Source organism: Saccoglossus kowalevskii, chromosome 3 (genome assembly GCF_978046115.1).
Source record: "Saccoglossus kowalevskii chromosome 3, keSacKowa6.1, whole genome shotgun sequence".
NCBI lineage: Eukaryota > Metazoa > Hemichordata > Enteropneusta > Harrimaniidae > Saccoglossus > Saccoglossus kowalevskii.
Window position 1 is genome coordinate 32,259,650 of NC_140643.1, and position 19,946 is coordinate 32,279,595.

At 36.6% G+C, this 19,946-nt stretch overlaps 1 protein-coding gene across 2 annotated transcripts in view; it reads left to right on the top strand.

Annotated features, from left to right (window-relative positions):
- The first annotated feature begins 416 nt into the window (after window positions 1-416).
- LOC100367668 (uncharacterized) overlaps window positions 417-19,946 on the top strand; it is a 36,119-nt gene continuing 16,589 nt past the window's right edge. Inside the window, exons 1-3 of one of the 2 annotated variants that reach the window (XM_002734023.4) lie at window positions 417-496; window positions 8,042-8,300; window positions 9,318-9,389. In XM_002734023.4, coding sequence (XP_002734069.1) covers window positions 8,116-8,300; window positions 9,318-9,389 — 257 coding nt within the window. In that variant the 5' untranslated portion in view covers window positions 417-496; window positions 8,042-8,115. Of the gene's footprint in view, window positions 497-7,890; window positions 8,301-9,317; window positions 9,390-19,946 lie in introns of those variants that run through there. The other variant, XM_085497059.1, reaches the window with a different exon arrangement.

The following is a 19,946-nucleotide window of genomic DNA, read 5'->3' on the forward strand; positions in this document are numbered from 1 at the left end:
TCGTCCACACAAATGTGTTCCTTATTAGTAAGGTTGTGTGGTTGATGTGTGACTTTACCTGACTTTACTTGGTGGGATGCTTCCATGGCACAGACAATTAGTGCCAAAGCCTTAATTGAATGGTCGACGGCTGATTTCTGGTAATTGGGTTGTTTATTGCTCACCTTTAAATTGGTATCAGCGGACAAATTATCCCGACCATCAATCAATCCACACACCACGATTGGTGGATCAAATTCAATCGAGGAATTTGCTACATCGTTCTAACAGTCAATCATAACATTTGAACCTACGTCTTGAGACCCGTAGCACAGATAATCGTGTTGGCTTCCTCGGAGGTTTACCCCAGTCCCCCACGTCACAACAAACCTGCCTCTGACCAGGACATGTCGTCTTTATTTTCTCTCTCTATGTTTGCCATATATTTTTACGACTGCTTGTAACGAGGACAAGTTTCACCGCTCACAGACCTACTTTGTGTTTTTGGTTTCTTAAGGTAAGTTATCTGGTTCGGAATCATATTTGTCACCATTTTCATTAATTTGTATAAGCATCTTATTTTTTTTTTGCTTGCGGACATCGAGGAGCGTTACTTCGACAATGTTCCAGTTGACTGCGTTGTATAATAACTCGATGTCTTCGAATTATTCAATGACGTTTCCTGGCAGATTTATAATTTTCAACATTTTAAGGGAACCAATTTTTATTTTGTATTTCATTCGCGTGTTTGATTTGTTATTATATTTTGTGTAATATTTAATATTTCGCGTTGGAAATATAGCAAATGTCGATCATGAATATGCGTATGCAGTACACGTATATTATTACACTGAATTGAACTTGTGAAAATTGGAATAGCGTCTGCATGTATTTTAAACGATCGTTACAGAAAGAAGGCTTAGAATGTGTAAATGGGATAAGCAATGATTGGTATGTCCTGGTTGGGGCCTGTGTTACCGGAACCTTTGATGCTCCACGGCTCCACCGTGTGATGATAAGCCTGTGTTGGCTAATAATATTTGACCTTTACATTTTATACTGTCATCATCTCAGTCGGGCTCCCTGCCATCTTTCATTAGTTAACTTCTCTAATCTCCGTTCATCTAATTTGTATACGGTGCGTTATGAGCCTCTGAGACCGTACACCATGCCATCACTATGTAACATCGACTTAATGAACAAACACGTCATATTCCCAAGAGACATGTAGCCTGTCTGTTGGGACAGCCTCTTCAATTTCAACGGAGAACGCTCGCTGTATCACTATGACATTGATGCTCTACGTTGTTATATCTCGTCTACGTAGTACGTTTACTATATGCGTCACACGGTCGACATTCTGTGTTGCTATTTTACGAGTATGTCCACTTTTCTGTCCTGTCTTCAGAAAGTAAAATCTCAGTTAGGATGCCAGGTGTTATGCACCTAATATGTAATTGGTCGAAGGGCTTAACCGTGATGAGTTATAAAACATGGTAAAATTGTTTACATATTGATACTGTGATAGTTGATACCTTGTAATATGTATTGCCAAATTGCTACCACTGAGTGAACACTATATCGAGTATAATAGATTTCTAGAAGACATGCCGTTAGATACGTGGATACGGTTTGGCAAAGATTTAGGGGCTGCAGGTCGATTATCTTGCCCCTTTCAAACATATGGCCTTGGGTGTGATTGGGGAGTGGCCAGAGCCCAATGTGAAATGTGCGCATTTGCAGTCTTCAGTGAATTAGAGCTGGAAGTGTGAAAACTGAATAGGCAGTTTGAAAATACAATAGAAAGAGTGTGAATAAAATGGTACCGCATTGAAAGGACTATTTTCCCCTCCCAATGTCTTTCTTTGTCCCCTTCCGTGCCAATATCACCCAATCTTCTTTCTATGGAATCTATTCGTAGCCGTAATCCCATCAATTCATTCAGCTGACAAGCATTGCCTGCGATAAATGCTAGTATAATTAATTAATTATTGGTTTCTTTTAAGAACTTGCAGTTTGGTGCGCCCTGGGGCATATAAATGGTGGGTCGTAGCCTTATGCCGACTCAGTCGCCCCGTTAGCACATTGCAACTCTGTCAGTATACGCTACAATCAGCTGACGAGCATGTCGACGGGTTAAGTTCGCTGTTCCCTCGGGAGATGAATCCGAAGGGGATGTGACAGGTTCTTGTGAAAATTGGAGTTCAGAAAGTTTGTAGCTAATAAACAGCTGGTGGTGCCAGACCAATGGCTTTTATTGCGGCATTTGCGACCATCTTTAATCGGGCTTGTTCCCTTCGTTGCCAAGAGGTGTGCATAGTTTTTTGTACGACCGGGAAAATGGTCACGCACCACACGACCCAGCATTTTTATTGATTTTGGTTCTGTTGTTGAGATCAGTAGTTGGTGATGTCGTCCAAACTTATCCTAACTGTTTCACCGTTCTAACCATATTCTGCGTTGGGCCGTGCGTGTCAGTGGTTATACTGATACTTTAATGAGCGAGTATTTGTCACTTTCGATTAACCCGTCGTTAATTGGTAGCCACCGAGAGTGTGGTTGTCGCGTTCCTCGCATTCTGCTCCCTCGTCCCAGCGCAAAATAGAGAGTTACGACGAAATTACTCAACGGATATGACCATACGTCTCACTCGATTGTTATCTATAATCGAAATGAGCCCAACAATGATATTTTGTAGAGAAAAGTTAAAGAGAAATGGCTTATTCCTTGAAAGTTGTTTATGCACGAAAGATACATAGTGGGCTTGCTAATCAAAGAACCATTGAGCAGATATTCATCCCTCGGTGAAAAGAGCTTTCTCCGCTAAATCTTCGTATTGTCTGATGTTTATTGTATTTATAGGTAGTTTGGCGGGAAGGTGGTCACAGCCTGTACGCCCAATTGGATAAAAGAATTCACACCAATATATTCATTAAAGGGTATACATGCAGAATTTGAATGGGGTATTGAAATAGATTAGAATGGGCAACTTACACAACCAACCTATACCATTGTGCACCACGTATCGCAGCCCCTAATATAAGACATACCTATACATAAATAAATAAATTATTTACCCTGATATTGCAAGCAATCACCAATCCAACTCGCCATATCAAAATCTAAAGTCGGTATTTACTCACGATGGCCTCTCGACCAATCGTAGCGATTTATGGGCATACGAAATGCGCTAATCAGTGATTGAGAGCCGCCTGAAAGCGGGGTGCAAAGTTTTTATTGGTTTCAATTGAGAACGGAAGCTAGCAGTTATCGGCAGTTTGTTCTAACGTCCTATCATGATCGTCATTATGGGCACCGGACTTCTTTGTACCGTTGGACTTCATTTCTAGTTACGTTCAGATTAATATGTACGTGTTTTAAATTTTCAACTCGAGAACATTACCTAATGCGATTAAGGTAGGTGACCGTTATGTGATTGTTTGGGAAATTTGATTATAATATCTAAACAGATTTCTTCACACCTCTGAGTTCAAAATTGGACAATGACAAATGGATTTGTTTGTTTGAGCCTATCGAGTACAAAAATTCAATACAGCGTTATTTACACTTCCATCTGTGGGACCATCGGCGACATTGAGCGATAAGGCGCTTTGATTCGCGGCGGACTCGCTTTCAGCACTGTCCCTTTGTGGAGAGTTTACAAGACTGCTATAGTTGTGTGCTAAAAAGCACTCACTCACATCTGTACACTGGTGTGGATCGATGTAGTGTTGCTTTAAAGTCTTGATACACGTACGATCAGTGTGCTGATAACAACCTATTGGGAAGGGTGACGGGTTGTAATTGCACAGGTGTCAGTCGGCGTATCAGTTGTTACGGGGAAGCAAACGTGTGGATAAACCGAACGTGCGTCAGTATCGCGATTGCGTTGTATGCCACCACGATGTCTGCGGTCTTTTCGGACTTCTACCAATAAGTACTGCTGGAACGAAGTATACCTATATACAGTGGCGATAATCAGGTATAGTAGTAACACCGGGCCCGTATAGGATATGTTAACAATCTGATATTAGACAGTCGTGGCGCAATGAAGCCTTTAAATACAGTCCCATGGGATGTTGTGAGGCCGACGGAGTCGGTTGTATATGGGAAGGCCATCTGCGTGTTATCAATAGACGGTGATTTCCATTCAAAAAGACAACACAACGGTGTGAAAATAAAATCACCTGAGAATGCCCGATTTGCTTAATCGTAGTTGGCATCTTTTCTTTCTTAATATTTCTCTTGGGATCATGATAAAACACTAGATTCTAACCCTTGGCATTGGTGGAAATACGAGAGGACGTTGGGAGGGACCCATTATTTGCACAGTCTGTTGACCATCTGCAGGCTAGCGATTGGACTCGTTAGAAACTTAGCATGGTGTTACAGGCATTCGCGACGTATTCGTCTTTATTATAGCCTTACTTTAACACATGATAGATGTGAATAAGTTTGAACTCTGACCACTGAAATGCACAACTGTCGACATTTTCAATGGCTTCCGTTTGTGTTCACTATCAACTAAATTAGTTCATTTCAGAGCGTAAAACGAAGTCAGAACGTACCAACAATTATACTTTTATATAATTAAATACGTAATCGTAATGTCACGCATATAATAAATTATATAGATATCGACCATCGCCTCTGTTATATCTAACTGTATTATTTGATGTTCCCCGGGGAAATTTAAACTTCGGTGCTTAATTTGTCAACGGGCATATCGAAACACGTTCTGCCAACTTGATTGTCTTGGTACTCAACACGCAACAGGTTCACGTAACGTGAATTCAGTAGCAATAGGGACAGATTGCGTGCACGTATCTAAATTGCTATCGATTCAAAGCGATCAAAGTTTATAGGCGACGACAACGGCTGTGACAATTTCCTACACAGTAGTCTGTCGGAGTACAGGCAACGAATCGTATTACAAAGCTGTATTGGGCATTACACATTCACTGACTTCGTACAGACTTCTTTCCAGTCGATTTAACTTTCAGAAAATACGTAGCACATACACTTGATCGCAGATAAGCTTTTACATCCTCTGATCTTATAATGAAAGTTGTACGAACAATTTTACCAAATATGGCTATTTTTCAATACCAGATATATAAATATAATTTTTCGGTCTTATTTTAAACGTTGAGACTTCGTTGCAAGCCCTACCAATTTTATATTTTGCTTGTGGGTGATTCCTCAAAGTGTGTTTCTGGGTATTTACTATTATCGTTATTTCGAAAGCGCGGATAGAATAAGAATTGAACGTCACTTCACCTTTTGGTCGCATTAAGATCAATCGCAGGAAACGCCTTCCGTACTACACATTACAATTACCATCTCAAGCGAATGTCATGATAAGTAAATCGGAGCTGACTTTATAATCTTTAATTTGTTGAACAAAATGTGATGTGGAGTGAATAAATTTGTGACATCGCGTGGGAATATATTCTAACACGCTAAATACTGTAACCCGTAAATTGTTGAGCACGCGATGATCACACTTCGTGGTGACCTCATATGGTAGCGTCAACAGCGCTTTATACGCCCGTGTCTGCAACAAACTAAATCTTCTCTTCGCAAAAACACGATTAGGGGAACATTGACATATGTCATTTATGAATTAAAAAAAAATGTTTTCCTTTTTCTTCTCTAAATACAAATGGTTACAATGAATAAATGGCTTGAGTGTTATAATTGAGGATTTAACATACTTAGCGCCATGTGCCGTAGATTATGTCGATCTGCACTCAAAGTGTTATTTTAAATAACATTTTTGATTCAATTACTTTTTTTTTATCAATTTGCCGCCACCCCAGTTTTTGCCATATTTGAGGGATATATTTCGTTCAAAATTATTGTAAGAATAATCATGTGCAAACAGAGGACAATTGCGTTCGGCAATTACAAAAATAACTGTATATACGCAGTTCGAATATACCTACTGATGTATTGATTTATAAATGATGAAATTTGAAATGACCTTATGATTAAACAAAATTGTGTATACCATCTACGGGGAGTTTAAAGTCCAGAGTTGCATGCTCCATGTATGATATTAGAATTTACTTTGACTTGATATATTTTTGTTTTAACAACTGATTACGTATAATATACTATCATGCATTGTGGCTGGAGGTTATTTTGAAAAAAAAAATCCCCTCTGGATTCCAACTGATTCATGCAACACACTGTCAAATAATATAATCAGTTTCAAATAATTATTTAAAACTTTTCGGTTTTCGTACTCGTTCGTCACGGTGGATAAGATGAAACCCTATTGTAAAAGAATAAAGGTCAGATGTCGACCAATAAACCAATCTTGGCGCATCAAACCCTAAAAATCTGCAATTGGCGTATAATAAAAAACCTTTTGCTGTGTGACATCGTTGCATCGAGAAACACACACACGTATATTATGTACTAGTATATGGTTCCGAGTAATTAACTTGGATAACAGCTCATCTGTGTACCAAATGCATAGCAGAAATAATCACATACTGTAAAATACTTTATTTTCGCTTTGAATTAATTTCGATGAAGGAATGATTTAGTGAAAATAAATACCAGCGAGCATACCCTTTTTCCTATATTTTACATTCAACTTGTCAAAAATCAATAAAATTAAATTCATACAAAACATCCAAAATGTCTTTTCAGCGAACATTAATTCCAGCTAAAATAAAATTAAAGTTTACAGTAGTAAAACAGAACCACTTTAAAAAAAACTATTCTCATGTAAAAGTATGCAAAGTTTATTGGTTACAAGCCGCTCAAATTTATTGGGTTCTCAACACATGTAAACACGAGTCTATTGATAGGAATATTTATTTTGAATATCATGGTTACTGATATATGATATGTGTGAGCAACTCCAGTTCGCCTAATCGATATTACTCAACATATTCACCCATTTTATGATTTTTAAACAGTTGTGTAGCTTTCAATCCATAATAGTTGACCACCTCGCAAACATTATTGATGAATTAATAGATATCTTTGCGATGGAGCGAAATATTAATGATCGGCTGAGGGCTTCTGATATTGACAACGAGAGTGGGGCTTGGGTTCAGGTTCATTAAACTCTGATGTGAGTGTTAGCTACGTTTTCCTGTTGTTCAATATACTGGGATATTCCAATCATTTGACATGTTAGAGACTAGGTATCCATAGATTCACATTCACGTCACGTTCTTCGATGAAAATTCGCTGTCGATGAGTTTGGGCAATTTCACAATGGCATTGTTGATAAAATTGGGGAGGTCAATATGCACGGGTCTTGATGTAGCAGAGTTCAAATGTTCTCTATGTAAAATGTGGCTATTTGGTACCACTTGTCTAAAGAAAAGTGTATATCTAAATCATGTGTCAAACTCTCTAATTGCCCATTTTCAACATCTATTATCGCCCAACAAAGTCAAGTGACGTCACTCAAAGGGCGAAGAAATGAAACCGGACACCTGGTGGCTGTCAATCTTCATTTGCATTCAAGCAGTTGGCGGTTTCAAGTATCCCCAGTTAGTCTTTTTTTTGCCGTTTTTATCAATTTCTTTCGAACAGATAAAATATACTAATAATTGTACGAAACAAAATACAGTAATCGTAGAAGTTCAATGATTTTGACTTAGTATATGTGATTCTTGAAGAAACATAAACACAATCTCGCTATAACTCTCAAAGTGTACACAACTTTTAGTGAAAGATCCTTCAAAACATATAATAATGAAAATTGGCATAAAGTCTACGATTTCCGACGATAATATTTTTAGTTTTTGCATCAATATTGTATTTTGCGGCAGGCTCTATTGGTTGCCTACTATTTACAGATCGCTGTCACGTGCTTCCAAAATTGACCAATCAGCGTCGATCATTGGCTTTGGAATTTATGCTGTATGAAAACGTGGGTGGTGAGGTTCACATTTCGTGTGCAAAGAAAAGCAGAGACAGTTGTGATTATTCTTACGCAGGCTATGATCCGCGATAGTGAATGAGGCGAACAACGAGAGCGAGTCGCTGTTAGGCTGACATTTCAAAATGTCTGTTTTTTTGGATTTTACAGCCGTAAAGAGGACACGATCAGCAGAGTGACAGAGTTTAGCCCCGCTACAGCCAGCTTGGCTTGCTGAAACAAACATGGCGGCGGTGTTGTTATATTTCTATGCGGCTTTTGTTATTTCTGGGGTGGTTCTGTGTCCTGGATGTAATGCTCAGCGAAGTATGTGTCCATCGAACTGTTCCTGTCTTGGTCCATTGGTGGACTGCAGTAACAAGCATCTGACTGAAATGCCCAAAGAGATTCCTACATGGACAGAATTTCTGTAAGTTACCAGGTCAATCGATCTGCCTATGTAGTGTAGTGTACGTGTGTACTCAGTCTAAATGATTCACCATCGCCGTTCGACAATCGCCGAAACTTACGGCATTTCATTCAAATAATTAAGGCATTTCCCGTACCGGGTCACTTGAATTGTCTATAACTGTCAACTTGCAGTATATCTACGTGTATAAAATTCAACTTAGTTTGTGTTTCGGCATTTCAGATTGCGAGATCTCAGTGACAGTTTTCGGTGTTATTGTAGAGTTTGCATATTAATCAGTCGAGTATGGTTGCCCATGTTTACTACCATTGCCTTACAAAGGGACCTTGACAGTTCAATCCATTAATGACCACGGTCGCAATTCTACATTTTGTCTCGGAATTCTGATGTGTGGCTCTATTTCATGAATATACACGTACACTTGTTTCTATTAGTGGGTAACAATGTACGAAAACACTGCGTAGTGGCTTAGCAAACTTTTCGTCATTCTTTCCTAGGGTCGATCAGACCAGCGCCTCACAGTAGATCTCCTTCAACGGGAAATGAGCGCTCGTTGGCGGAAAAAGCCTGAACCGTCTTTGTCGCCCATCTCATTTCCGTAGCAAGTCTCACCTTTTGTCGGTTTCTGTCATATTTCTACCTTATTTTACGACTTGATTGAAAAAACTGTTCAAAGTGTCATCACGTATGAATCGTCTTCCGGGGTCGTGGTATGCGTAAAATGAATGCGATCGTCACCTCTGAAATAATTAGAGCTTTCTTCAATAGAGCCACATTGTTTGGGTTATTGAAGTTTAATTAATATTTCGCACCATTATCAATACGCTGGTGTTAACTTCTGCTCATAAAGTTGAATTGTTCAGTTTTACCTCCAACTTCGAATTGGAATGCTTTCAATGTTACCTACCAAAATGGATAGTACAAGGTGAACACATAGTTAAATTTTGATGATCACAATTTGTATTTTCATAATATTTAAATGCAGATCAATGATTTTCATTATTGTTACCTTTGCAGGGATCTACAATCAAATTACATCCAGTCGTTGCCACATGATGCCTTTGATGGCCTAGTGAACCTGAGGCAATTGTAAGTACCGTACCCAACATCTTCATTTAGTGATGGAGAAAACTAATAAAAGTATACATTTCAAGTTCGGCTCTTATACACTGCCTTCACTGCACCTGGTTACAGAGTGGATTCCAAGGCGCCCCTTTACAATGACTCTCATGATCAGCCCAAACACTATCTTGCATTGTGTCAGTCCCTAAACTTTGCTGCTGTATTTCTGTTCAGGGAGACATTTGTAGCTGTAATCTGAGTATGTTCTATTTGTGGTTGGAGTGTGGTTATCGGAGCTTCAAGACAGCTTTGCACTACCCCAGACTAATCTATCAGAAGACAGACTAATATCTTATGCCTAACAGTCAAATAATAAACCTCATTTATTCAAAATTAGACCATATTCATAAAAGCAATTTTTTTTTTAAATTGAGATTTTATTTTTGATCCTCATGTGCCAATTATAGATATGTGAAACCAATAGCGGTTAGATGATTCCAAAACTAGACATTATGACATATCTTTAAAACGATCATAACGTAAATGTAAGCAACTTCTAAGCTATCACTTATTCTACTTGTCACAAATCATTACTGTCAAGTTTCCTACAACTACAGATACAACAACTTGGTTTAGTTTTTAGTTTTTAAATAAAAATGGCTAAGCTATTAATATTTAGTTTGGATGCTCAGTAGCATTGAGTAGGTCTGTTTTGACAGCGGGGGTAGTCGAGGCTAGAAATCTAAAGCCATGTAAAAAGCAAACACAAGCTTTTAAGTGATAAAAAAATTCAAGTAACATAAAAGAAAGCATACAATTGAATAGTGTGAAAATTGATGCAGTGGGATAAAAGCTATAAAGAGCCACATACACGTCCATAGTAATGCATTCACAATGTTTCCAGTTGTAAAAGAATGGTAGATATGTTGTCATTCGTTGCACAATGAGCGCGTGTTCCCATCTTTTGTTACTCATCTGTTTTCCACTGAATTGGCCATAAATAAGGCATTGAGGGGAAGTGTGAAAATACGACTGTTAATTCATGTCTGTACATTCTTACCCTGACTTAATACTACATCTCTTCCTGGTCAACACAAAAGCCAAAATGTTTTAACAGTGACCAAACTGAACTCTCATCTAGATGTAACATTTTCTTAAATTCTAATTAAAAATTTTAGCTATTTTCTGTAAATTCTTTCTTTAAATTGTCTGCTTTGGTCTGTTTAGCATTGAATTGTTTTCTTCTGCCCTGTTGTATTGACTGTACACTCTTTGTCCTGTTCATATGCAGTATATTGAACTGATAAGGAACTTTTAAACAAATTTTAATTTTGAAGATTACAATTCAATCATCCAGATTGTATTCTAAAATTGAGTCTGCATTTGTTCACTAATTAATCTGTGGTAATTAAATCACATAACTGCCTTTTCTCAAATTTCAGTTTGTTTGTACTTTATACCAGCAATTGGTGTTGACAGGATACTACTGATAAGGAATCAGTTTTATTAGGAGTCCAATTGGGTATGCATAAGTATAGATAAAAGCTGATAGTAGACTGTTAAATTGTCAGTATAGGCCTGTCTCTCTAAAATACAGCAACAACATTGTATGCCCCCCCAAAAAAAGACAGTGTGTTGTATTTGTAATAGACCAGCAGCAATTATGAAAACTGCGCAAATAATATTTTCTGGGCTTTAACTTAAAATAAGTACATGTCCTGGAATGAGTTTGATTAATCAGGTCAACACATTTTTTTTCTTTCTCACTTAGTTTTGTAATTAAAATTTTAGCTTTGTCACATTACAGTGACTGCTAATATGTGGTTGCTATGACAGCATGCATCATGTCACTGCTGTTATGGTATTAGTTTGATTTGCACGTTTTAATAAAAGCCTATTCCATATGCCACGATATTTCGCACCTGACAAGCGATTATCTCTCGAATTTAACAGATTAGCTAAGTAACGAAATGTACATTATACACATGGAATTATTTTTAGCAAGATAGAAAATACCACTCCAAATTTATTATCAATTTCTAAAACTTAATTTCATATTTTTTTTTAATTTACTCTTTGAAGTATAATACATGATTTGATTTATTGTACATTTGTGGTAACAGTTTTATAAGAGTAAGATGTGATTTTTGTCAGTATGAATTGTTATTATATTTAATAGTAATATTTTAAGCTGATATGTTTAACAAGAAAAGATGCATTTCAAATGTTACATCAATACTTGTGTTTTCAGCGGTACTAAAGACCATACATAGTATATTCTCAGTTTGTCAATTTAAATCAGGACCTTTTTTAAATATACCAGAATACCATGAAAACCATGTGAAAATTTCTATGAAATGAACTAATTGTTTTTTTTACCACTTTTCAATTATTTTCTGGTTAACTTCTTAATAGCAGACCTGAGAAATTGGATGAATATTCATAACATCGCCACCAAATCAGGTGCTTTCAAATATTTTACATGAGCAAGTACCTTGCATGTATACTAAGTTCATGAGATTTCAGCCTTACAATAAAAACACAACCTTTGAATTTCTCCAATTTTATATTAAATCTAAAAACACACTATCCTAAAAATAATAATCTTTGATTGCACCGCCTCAATTTGATGCACAACACAGCATGATGTAAAAGTGTTTCCCATGCAGAGGTCAAAATATCGCTATTACAAAACATAAAAAGAACTATAGGTAGACCACTCTGTTTCAAGGAATTAATGCACGTGTACTAAATAGCTTTGTTAAAAAGATCTTACTGGTTTGGTAACTTCTTTTAGCAGTCAAGTACTAAAATATGAAGATGACAACAAAAAAATGTGAAGTTTTGGTTCTAGTCTGAGTTAAAATGAAATGCAGAGTTAAAGGTATTATTGTAATTGGCAGGTGTGGGAGAGAGGGAGGGGGTCTACATGAATATGTCCGGTTGGTTCATGTATGATGAGGTTAAATCAGTGTTATTATAGTCCTATTGAAATCTCTAACAAATGCATTGTGTGGGTGTAGCCGCAGCCATGTTCTATACAGGCAATGGGCCATGATGTAGCTGAGTGTAGTCTTTTACTTGGTTTCAACTTGATGTTGGGAATTTTGTTCTGCGGTTTGGTGAGTGGATTGAAGGTTTGCATGTTGTCATTCTGTAGATCAAAGTATGATATTGGATAGTTGTTCTTATCTGGTGTTATATGAGTCTATTGTAATTGATATCCCTAGGGGTCATCATAGTTTGCTAAAAAGGCACTAATTAGGATGCACAATACCACCCATGAGACTTCTATGTAATTTCTCTTTAATTTGTGTTGCCATTTCTTTTAAAAACTAGTAGTTTGTTTGGTCGTAGACTTGTCAAAATGGGCATTCCTTGTCGCTATCTATGTTCATGTCATGATGATACTGTGTCTGATATTGGAATTCCAGTTGCCGTGAGGCAGGTTTCTTTCTCCAGAGATGTTTGAAAAAATACATTGGATCACAGATAATATGTACTGTACTCTTTGTTTATAAAAATAACATATCATGCCATGAAACTGAATTGGTATTTTGACTGTTGTTGAATTCCTTCATATTTTCTACCTTTATTATATAAAACAATCATAAATTTAATTCACTTAAATTTTTCTTGGGTATTTTTTTTTATTTAACTTTTTGTCTGTAAATTTTCAACACTGCTGTCAAGGTGACTAAATGTACAGGGAATATTGTCTGAGTTGCAGTAATGATCCCAGTCTGTTATACACTGTACTCTGTCCATTGGACTATTGTATCCATTGGTTGTTACCGTTTCATTTCACTTCAGTGATTATGGTATTTGATTGCCATGTGTAAAACAGGCAGCCGACACTATCCATCTTTTCTTGAACATTCTTATAAAAGTTGTTGTTCCAATATCGGTAATGGTGAATAATGATGGTACAAGTATTCATCAATGTAAATCTAGTGTCGGTGGCAAAGCACATGTCGTGTTGTCTTGTGTTATATAAAAAGCATTGCCTATGTTATAAAAAGCAGGATTATTGTGAATTTTGTCACGTACAGTATTTGGTTGCATTCACTCCTAGCTCTGCAATTCCATTGTAATTGTCAAGTGTTTTATCATATGAAATGTTGACTGAGCTCCGTTTTTCCCAACTGGGTTTGCTGTTTGCGGTACAAATAAGCCGCTTTCACCTGATGGCAGCTTTTTAAACACAGCCCAATATCTGTGGGCCTGATCAACTCTCCGTTGAAACCCATACTTTTGTCTCATTGGCTCAGTTTCATTTGCAGTTGGTGAGCTGTCAAAAACTCAGATCGTGACCACCTCTTTTCTTACCGTCACGTTCTACTCCAAATTTACATATTCAATTCACCTGTCTTTGTTCCCTGACTATTTGCCTGAGCAAATTTAATTAAAATTGAAACTCGACACTGAAACAGGTCTCTTACTGCAATATTTTTTTCCTCCAAAACTTTAGCTGTACTGAATTAAAAAAAGGAACGTCATAGTTATGCATGGTGTCCATTTAGTAATGACCTGTGTTAACTGCTGCCAGATTCACTTGCTTAGCATACCAGGTGAAAACTTAATTGTTTAACATGATGAAGGTAGTTTGCGTTATCTTTATTTCCATCAATAATTGACATGTTTGGTTGTGCCATATCACTATAAAGCGTTCTGTAGACTTTGTGCCCTCCTCCATTGGAAACAGTTGAGGCATATAGGAGGATATTGTTGTTGTTGCATTGATAGCCCAGTTTTCAGCGTAATTGACATACTTTGCCCACAATACACTGTGTTGATCAGGGTGAGCTTGTTCAGTGCTTTGTCCCACTCTGTCATATTTTCCACAGGTTGATTTAAGCAAAGTAGAAGTTCCTATAACTTTGTACTGTTTTTTATTCTCTATTTTCTGGTCATTTAGCCGTAGAAAAAGCTTGATTGGACTCGGAAATAGTTTTAGAAATTTAGCAACATTTAGCTAAAATTCTTTTATGAGAAATTCTCAGACGTTATTTAATCTGAAATCTCATATTTGTTTTACAGTATTTGAGACAAATCCTGCATTTGGATGAGAATAAAACACACAAGCCCCCAAAGTGTAGGCATTCTTGTGCTGCCATGTAATGCATCATCACATATTCCAACAACGGCACAATTTAAAATCTGTAATATTAAAGTCAAAATCTGTTCTATGCATCAAGTGGGGTCAGACCACTCCAATGGATTGACTTAAGATGAAAAACAACCGACACAATTGCACAACTGGCATATGTTACCATAGTGATTACCAATATAGAGGAGACAAAGTTAGTTTAAGGATTTTCACCAGGTGTGAAGTGTCAACATTGGTAATTTCTAATAAGATTACATTTCTTGGCAATGTTGTCGAAAGTTATTAACAACTTGCAAGGTGGATCTGAAGCCCCCAAAAATTTAGGATTTTAGGATGTAATATTTGCTCAGCAATGATAAATGATGCTAGAGTACTAGGTCAGTTTGTTTCAGGTGAGATTATGACCTTTTCACAGGTGTTGGTGTCTGAGGTATATTTCACAGTTAAAACTGTTTGAACTGTTGCACAGTTACCACCATAAGGTGTCAATAAGAATATAAATCAAACCACTCTACTATCAGCAGAGGGGCGATAGACTAGACTAGACTTGTATACCATTGGACAATTTGTTTTGGGCATGAAGACTTCTCCCCCCTGGAAACTAGTAGTTGGGGAGTGCTCGGATATTCAGTTACATTGTGTATCTTAAGTGGAGTCCTGAAGACTGTGTTTAGCACTGCAGCCTGTGTTTTGAGGTCAATCTATGTACCTTTTAACACAATAATAGTCATAATTTGTGTTCTTATTTCTACTTTGTACTGGGATCCGAACATCAATAAACAAACGAGTCAATCTCACAGATTCACCATCATAGTATCTGTGTAAAAAAAACTGTGATTACAAATTGGTCTGTCAGCCCATGTAAAGTTGTACTAGCAGTGATCCATGTCAGGCCACAGCGTACTTGGTGTAGAGTATCAATGCTATGTGATGTTTGCTGTAAACATGTATACCCGCCATAGCCACTATACATGCAAATTATCTGCTCAGCTTCGGCTGTTTGTGAGGCCCACAATAGGGTGATTCATTAGCATATTTATTGTCGGCAATCGAAAGGTTTTCAAGCAGTACCACAACTGCATTTGTGAGTGGACAGGGCAATCTGTGTGAATGTAGCCCTCTATTCATCTCAGCATTGCACACTTAAAGTTGTCAGTAAGATTTAGAGCAGGCTAAACATGTGATCAAACCAATCACTCATTTGGCAAATGTCCCAGAATTCTTTGCTGGGGTGGTTTGACTGGCTGACCCATTGCACTACTGCTCATGTACTGAGGTTTTACTGAGCGGTGTTGCTAGACTGGTGTACTCATTAAGTATATCGTGGTAATCAAGACATTGTACATTTGCATGCCAATAATTGTATCAGCTTTCTTCACTGTTTATGCTATGAGGTGCCTATAGGTTTGAGTTTATATATATATAACATGGATCAACCCCGACACAAGGTCAACTTTTATTCACAACTCCCATGATTTATACAAGTTTAAAATAAAAAAAAAATTAAAATTGTGGATTGTATATTCACTGTATTTTATAACAAGTTGTAAAGTTTCCGGATGATTTGTGCTCAAAGAAATGCAAAGTGATGGATAATAGGGTGTTGATGTGACAACTTTATAACCTGTACTAGCGGAATCCTAATGGAAATTTTCCACCATTTAATTCAGTACAGAGCAGAACATTCCTTTAATTAAAAACAAGAGAAGTGTAACCGGGACTCGATATTTAAGTGTGTGGCTGTTTACTGGCATCCTATGCTATGTCAAACTGCTTATAATTTTGTCCCAATTTCAATTACAACAAAAAAATTTAATTGACAATGATTGTGGTAAAAATTATTTCAGATTTAGTTGCTTTGTGACATTTCTAGACAACCGAATTCTCTTTAGCATTGGTGCTGTCATGGTAACCTGTGTTAAAGTTTTCTTCATCATAGATAAACATTCTCCATATGGTTAATGCGGTGAACAAAATATTATATATCAGATTGATTATTGATTTTAGGTCTTTTAGTATGGGTGCACTTTTATATTTTTAGTTTTTTAAAGAATTATCAATTCAACAATATTTTGTGGATAACAAAGCAGGAAAACTATGAAACGTAAAAAAGAAAATCAATTACACTGCAATAATCCAATCAATATGATGAAAAGAATTAGTTATGTAAATGCCCATGCATTTATTGAAAATAACGTCAAAATTTGTTTGACAAACTGCCATATTTTAATGAAGATATAGAAATAAGAAAATCAAAATGATGCAACTTTAGTGGTATCTGTATTCTGTTTTATTGTTTGTCCTGATCGACCTTCTATCAAGGTGCTTTGTGTTACACTTGCCTCCAAGGGCTTCATTTAGGTTGGCTTTGTGTCTTTGTTTTCAGGAGTTTTAAGAATACATTTCCTGTGTACATTTAGGAGGAAGGCTGTTTTCCCTTTGAGAGTAATTCTGCCTTTAAATAGATGGAAATACAGGCATTACTATGTCCTCAGTAAAAATGTAGTGCTTTGATTTTGAAATGGGAATCAGAATGAGTGATGAGAACTGCGTGTTGATTGGTTATAGAAGATATCATCTTGTTGTACATTTAATTGGTTTATCTTTGTCAGTTTGAGTGAACGTCTTTGAGTGTGAAAGCTACTTACCAGTACTCTATATGAATTCCAAATGATGTAGCTGCTAGTATTCCAATATTCCGCCAAAGTGATTGACATTAGGATTTTTCATCAGATAAGTCAAGGAGATGCATCTCAATGAAAACGTTGGGATAGATGAAGTGATTATGTTAGATGTTTGTCATTTGTGGATATGTTCTTATCAGTTTTCATCAGGCTTGTGAAATGGATAGGAAAATAGGCATAGTTATTGGGAAAATGGGGTCAGTGATAGGCACAGTGTAGGTCAGATTTTCTGACAGGCTATCCTACATTAATGCACATTATTAGAAATGTCTACTGTATCGCTTCTATTTGTGGCACATGATAACAATTGTATTTATGTTCTACGAGTCGTAGACATTAGTGCATGTTACTGACATACAGGAAACATGTTAGCATTGTATTGAGTGCACAATTTATGCTTGATAAAGCGAGATTTTACTTCTTCACAGCCCAAATAAAAACATGAACACCTATACCAGTTTCCATGAGTTCACAGTCAGATACTCTTTAATATGTACGCATTTCAAGGCAGTGTCACTGGAGACATTATATCTGGTTTGTGTTACTTAGTCCCTTGACTATTTGAATGTAAAATTAAATGAACGCCGATGTAGCTAACTTGTAAATTCAATTGTACATTTATTACTGGGTTGGCAAACTGTTTTCATGCTAATGGTGTAACTTGGTTTCCCATCACAATGAAATAGTGTGACAAGGAATGAATTTATTGAAAAAATACAATATTTCTAGTAGTGTTCTACATGTTTTTATCTGTTGTGTTAAAATCATTTTTTTTTTATGATTACAGTGAGTATCTTGCAAACACGTTACCAGTACTTTTAAAACCAGTACTAGACCTGAAATTGTTTCCTATATTACGGATAAAATAGCGTCTTCTTGTACATAAAATGAAGTTGATCCCGTTTCCTGATGGTGTTCTTGATAGCAAATTTGCTGCAGGGTATTTTTTATCTTTTGCATAATTTTGTAAGCCTCCTTGTTGATAGTTGGGTATTTAAATAGTGGTCCATATGGTAAATGATAGAATGCATACCGTTTATCATGTAAATGGTGTGTTTGCTTCTCATTTTAACCCCGGGTATTAGTCAGACTTGGATTGAGTTGCACAAATTTACCTCCAAGTAAGAATACAAAAGATATGTAAAGAATAAATTTTGCCCTTTTTTTTGGTGTGCAAAAGCCTTAATTTTTAGTGAAGTATATATTTACTGTGTAAACGAAAATATATTTAGATTTTTTTATCTGAGAGATTGTTAGATCTCTAGAATTCTACAAGTTATTCAATGTTGTATATTGTAACTGGAGGATAGAAATGGAAAATTATTAGTCCTTGTAAAAATGTTGTTTCCTGTGATTTTATTTTGTTTGAGAAGACCTGTTTTCAATGAGGTTTGTGTGCTCACCTGTGTTCTAGCACTTTAAGCTTTATATATATGTACGTAGGATTAGTGCTATCAGCTTGGATTTGTCACTTTGGTGTCACAGATGTCTTGTTGTCAAAACACATTCATTGCTTTGCCATTCAACCCATCCTGAATTACGGTCAAAATATAGTTGTGTTTTTACATGGAGTCAGTTTTCATACAAAACGTGCTAAATTGATTTGAATGCAAAATTATTGTTTATTAAAATCTTGTGTTATCAGCATTGTTAGCTAATACCAGATGATATAATATTCGAGTGTCTGAAAACTATAATCATGATGAAAAAATGGAGGGCTGACATGCAAGGCAACAATGTAATGTCAGATTAGTCCCTGACAGAAATGTACAAGAAATTGAATTCTTAGGTTCATCAGATATAATGTAAAACAGGAAATGGATAAATTGAGTTTGCCAGATTGGTGAGTCATTCAAGTTAACGCCTTCTTAACCCAACATTTCCCATCAGGTTTACAAGCGCTAAATTGTTTTCACCAGCCAAATGATCATTTGCACAACCCGGGTGAAATAACCTAGCTCGTGTGACTAGCTAAATATCATGCTTGTAGAATGTTGGTGCCAGTGTTGTACTGTCTCAGACAAGGCCGTGCTGTAAGGAATAGCAAAACGTGCCACTTGTCAAATACCGTTTTCAATTGATTCTCTATTGTGTTTGTTCCTGTTGTTGATGATGGCTGTGTGGTCTTGCATCCATCCATAAACAGGTTAGGCGATCTAGTCCAATGCTTATGAATACTCACCACCAATCTACTGACATACACAAACAAAACCAAGGCAGGTTTTATTTTTATGTTGGGTAAATGTTCTTAAGATAGAAAGTTTTATTCATTAAAAAAATATTTTTGATAAAAATGTCAGAACACCCCCCCCCCCCCCCAATTACCCAGGTTAAATTGTGCACAGGAAGCATAGTTGGTTAAGCTGGTTAAAAAAACTCCTTTCACTCAAATGTTGAATATATTTATCAAAGCAGACACAATTTTAGAAAGCCAGGAGCAAGTTGTACGTAACTAGAATCAGTCTTATGCAGGCAGCGACATCATGTACGGCTGGCTAGTCTAACAGAAATTGAATAGTAGCAAATGAGTACACTTTGAGGTAAGCGAGGCTCAATAAAACTAAGATTAAATTGAAGTGTCGGAATAGATTTGAAAGTAAATGTGATTTTTGGAGGCCTGAAGGTTTACAAGTTATCAAGTCTCGTCGCCACCATCACGCTTCTTTTTGCATGCAGTTTATTGGCTTCATTTTCTTGAGTGCTTTCCGTAATCTTCTTAGATTTCTTGAGAGAGGTTTCATTACTTAACTATCAACAAGAGACCACTAGAGAAATGTGTGGCAAATATTA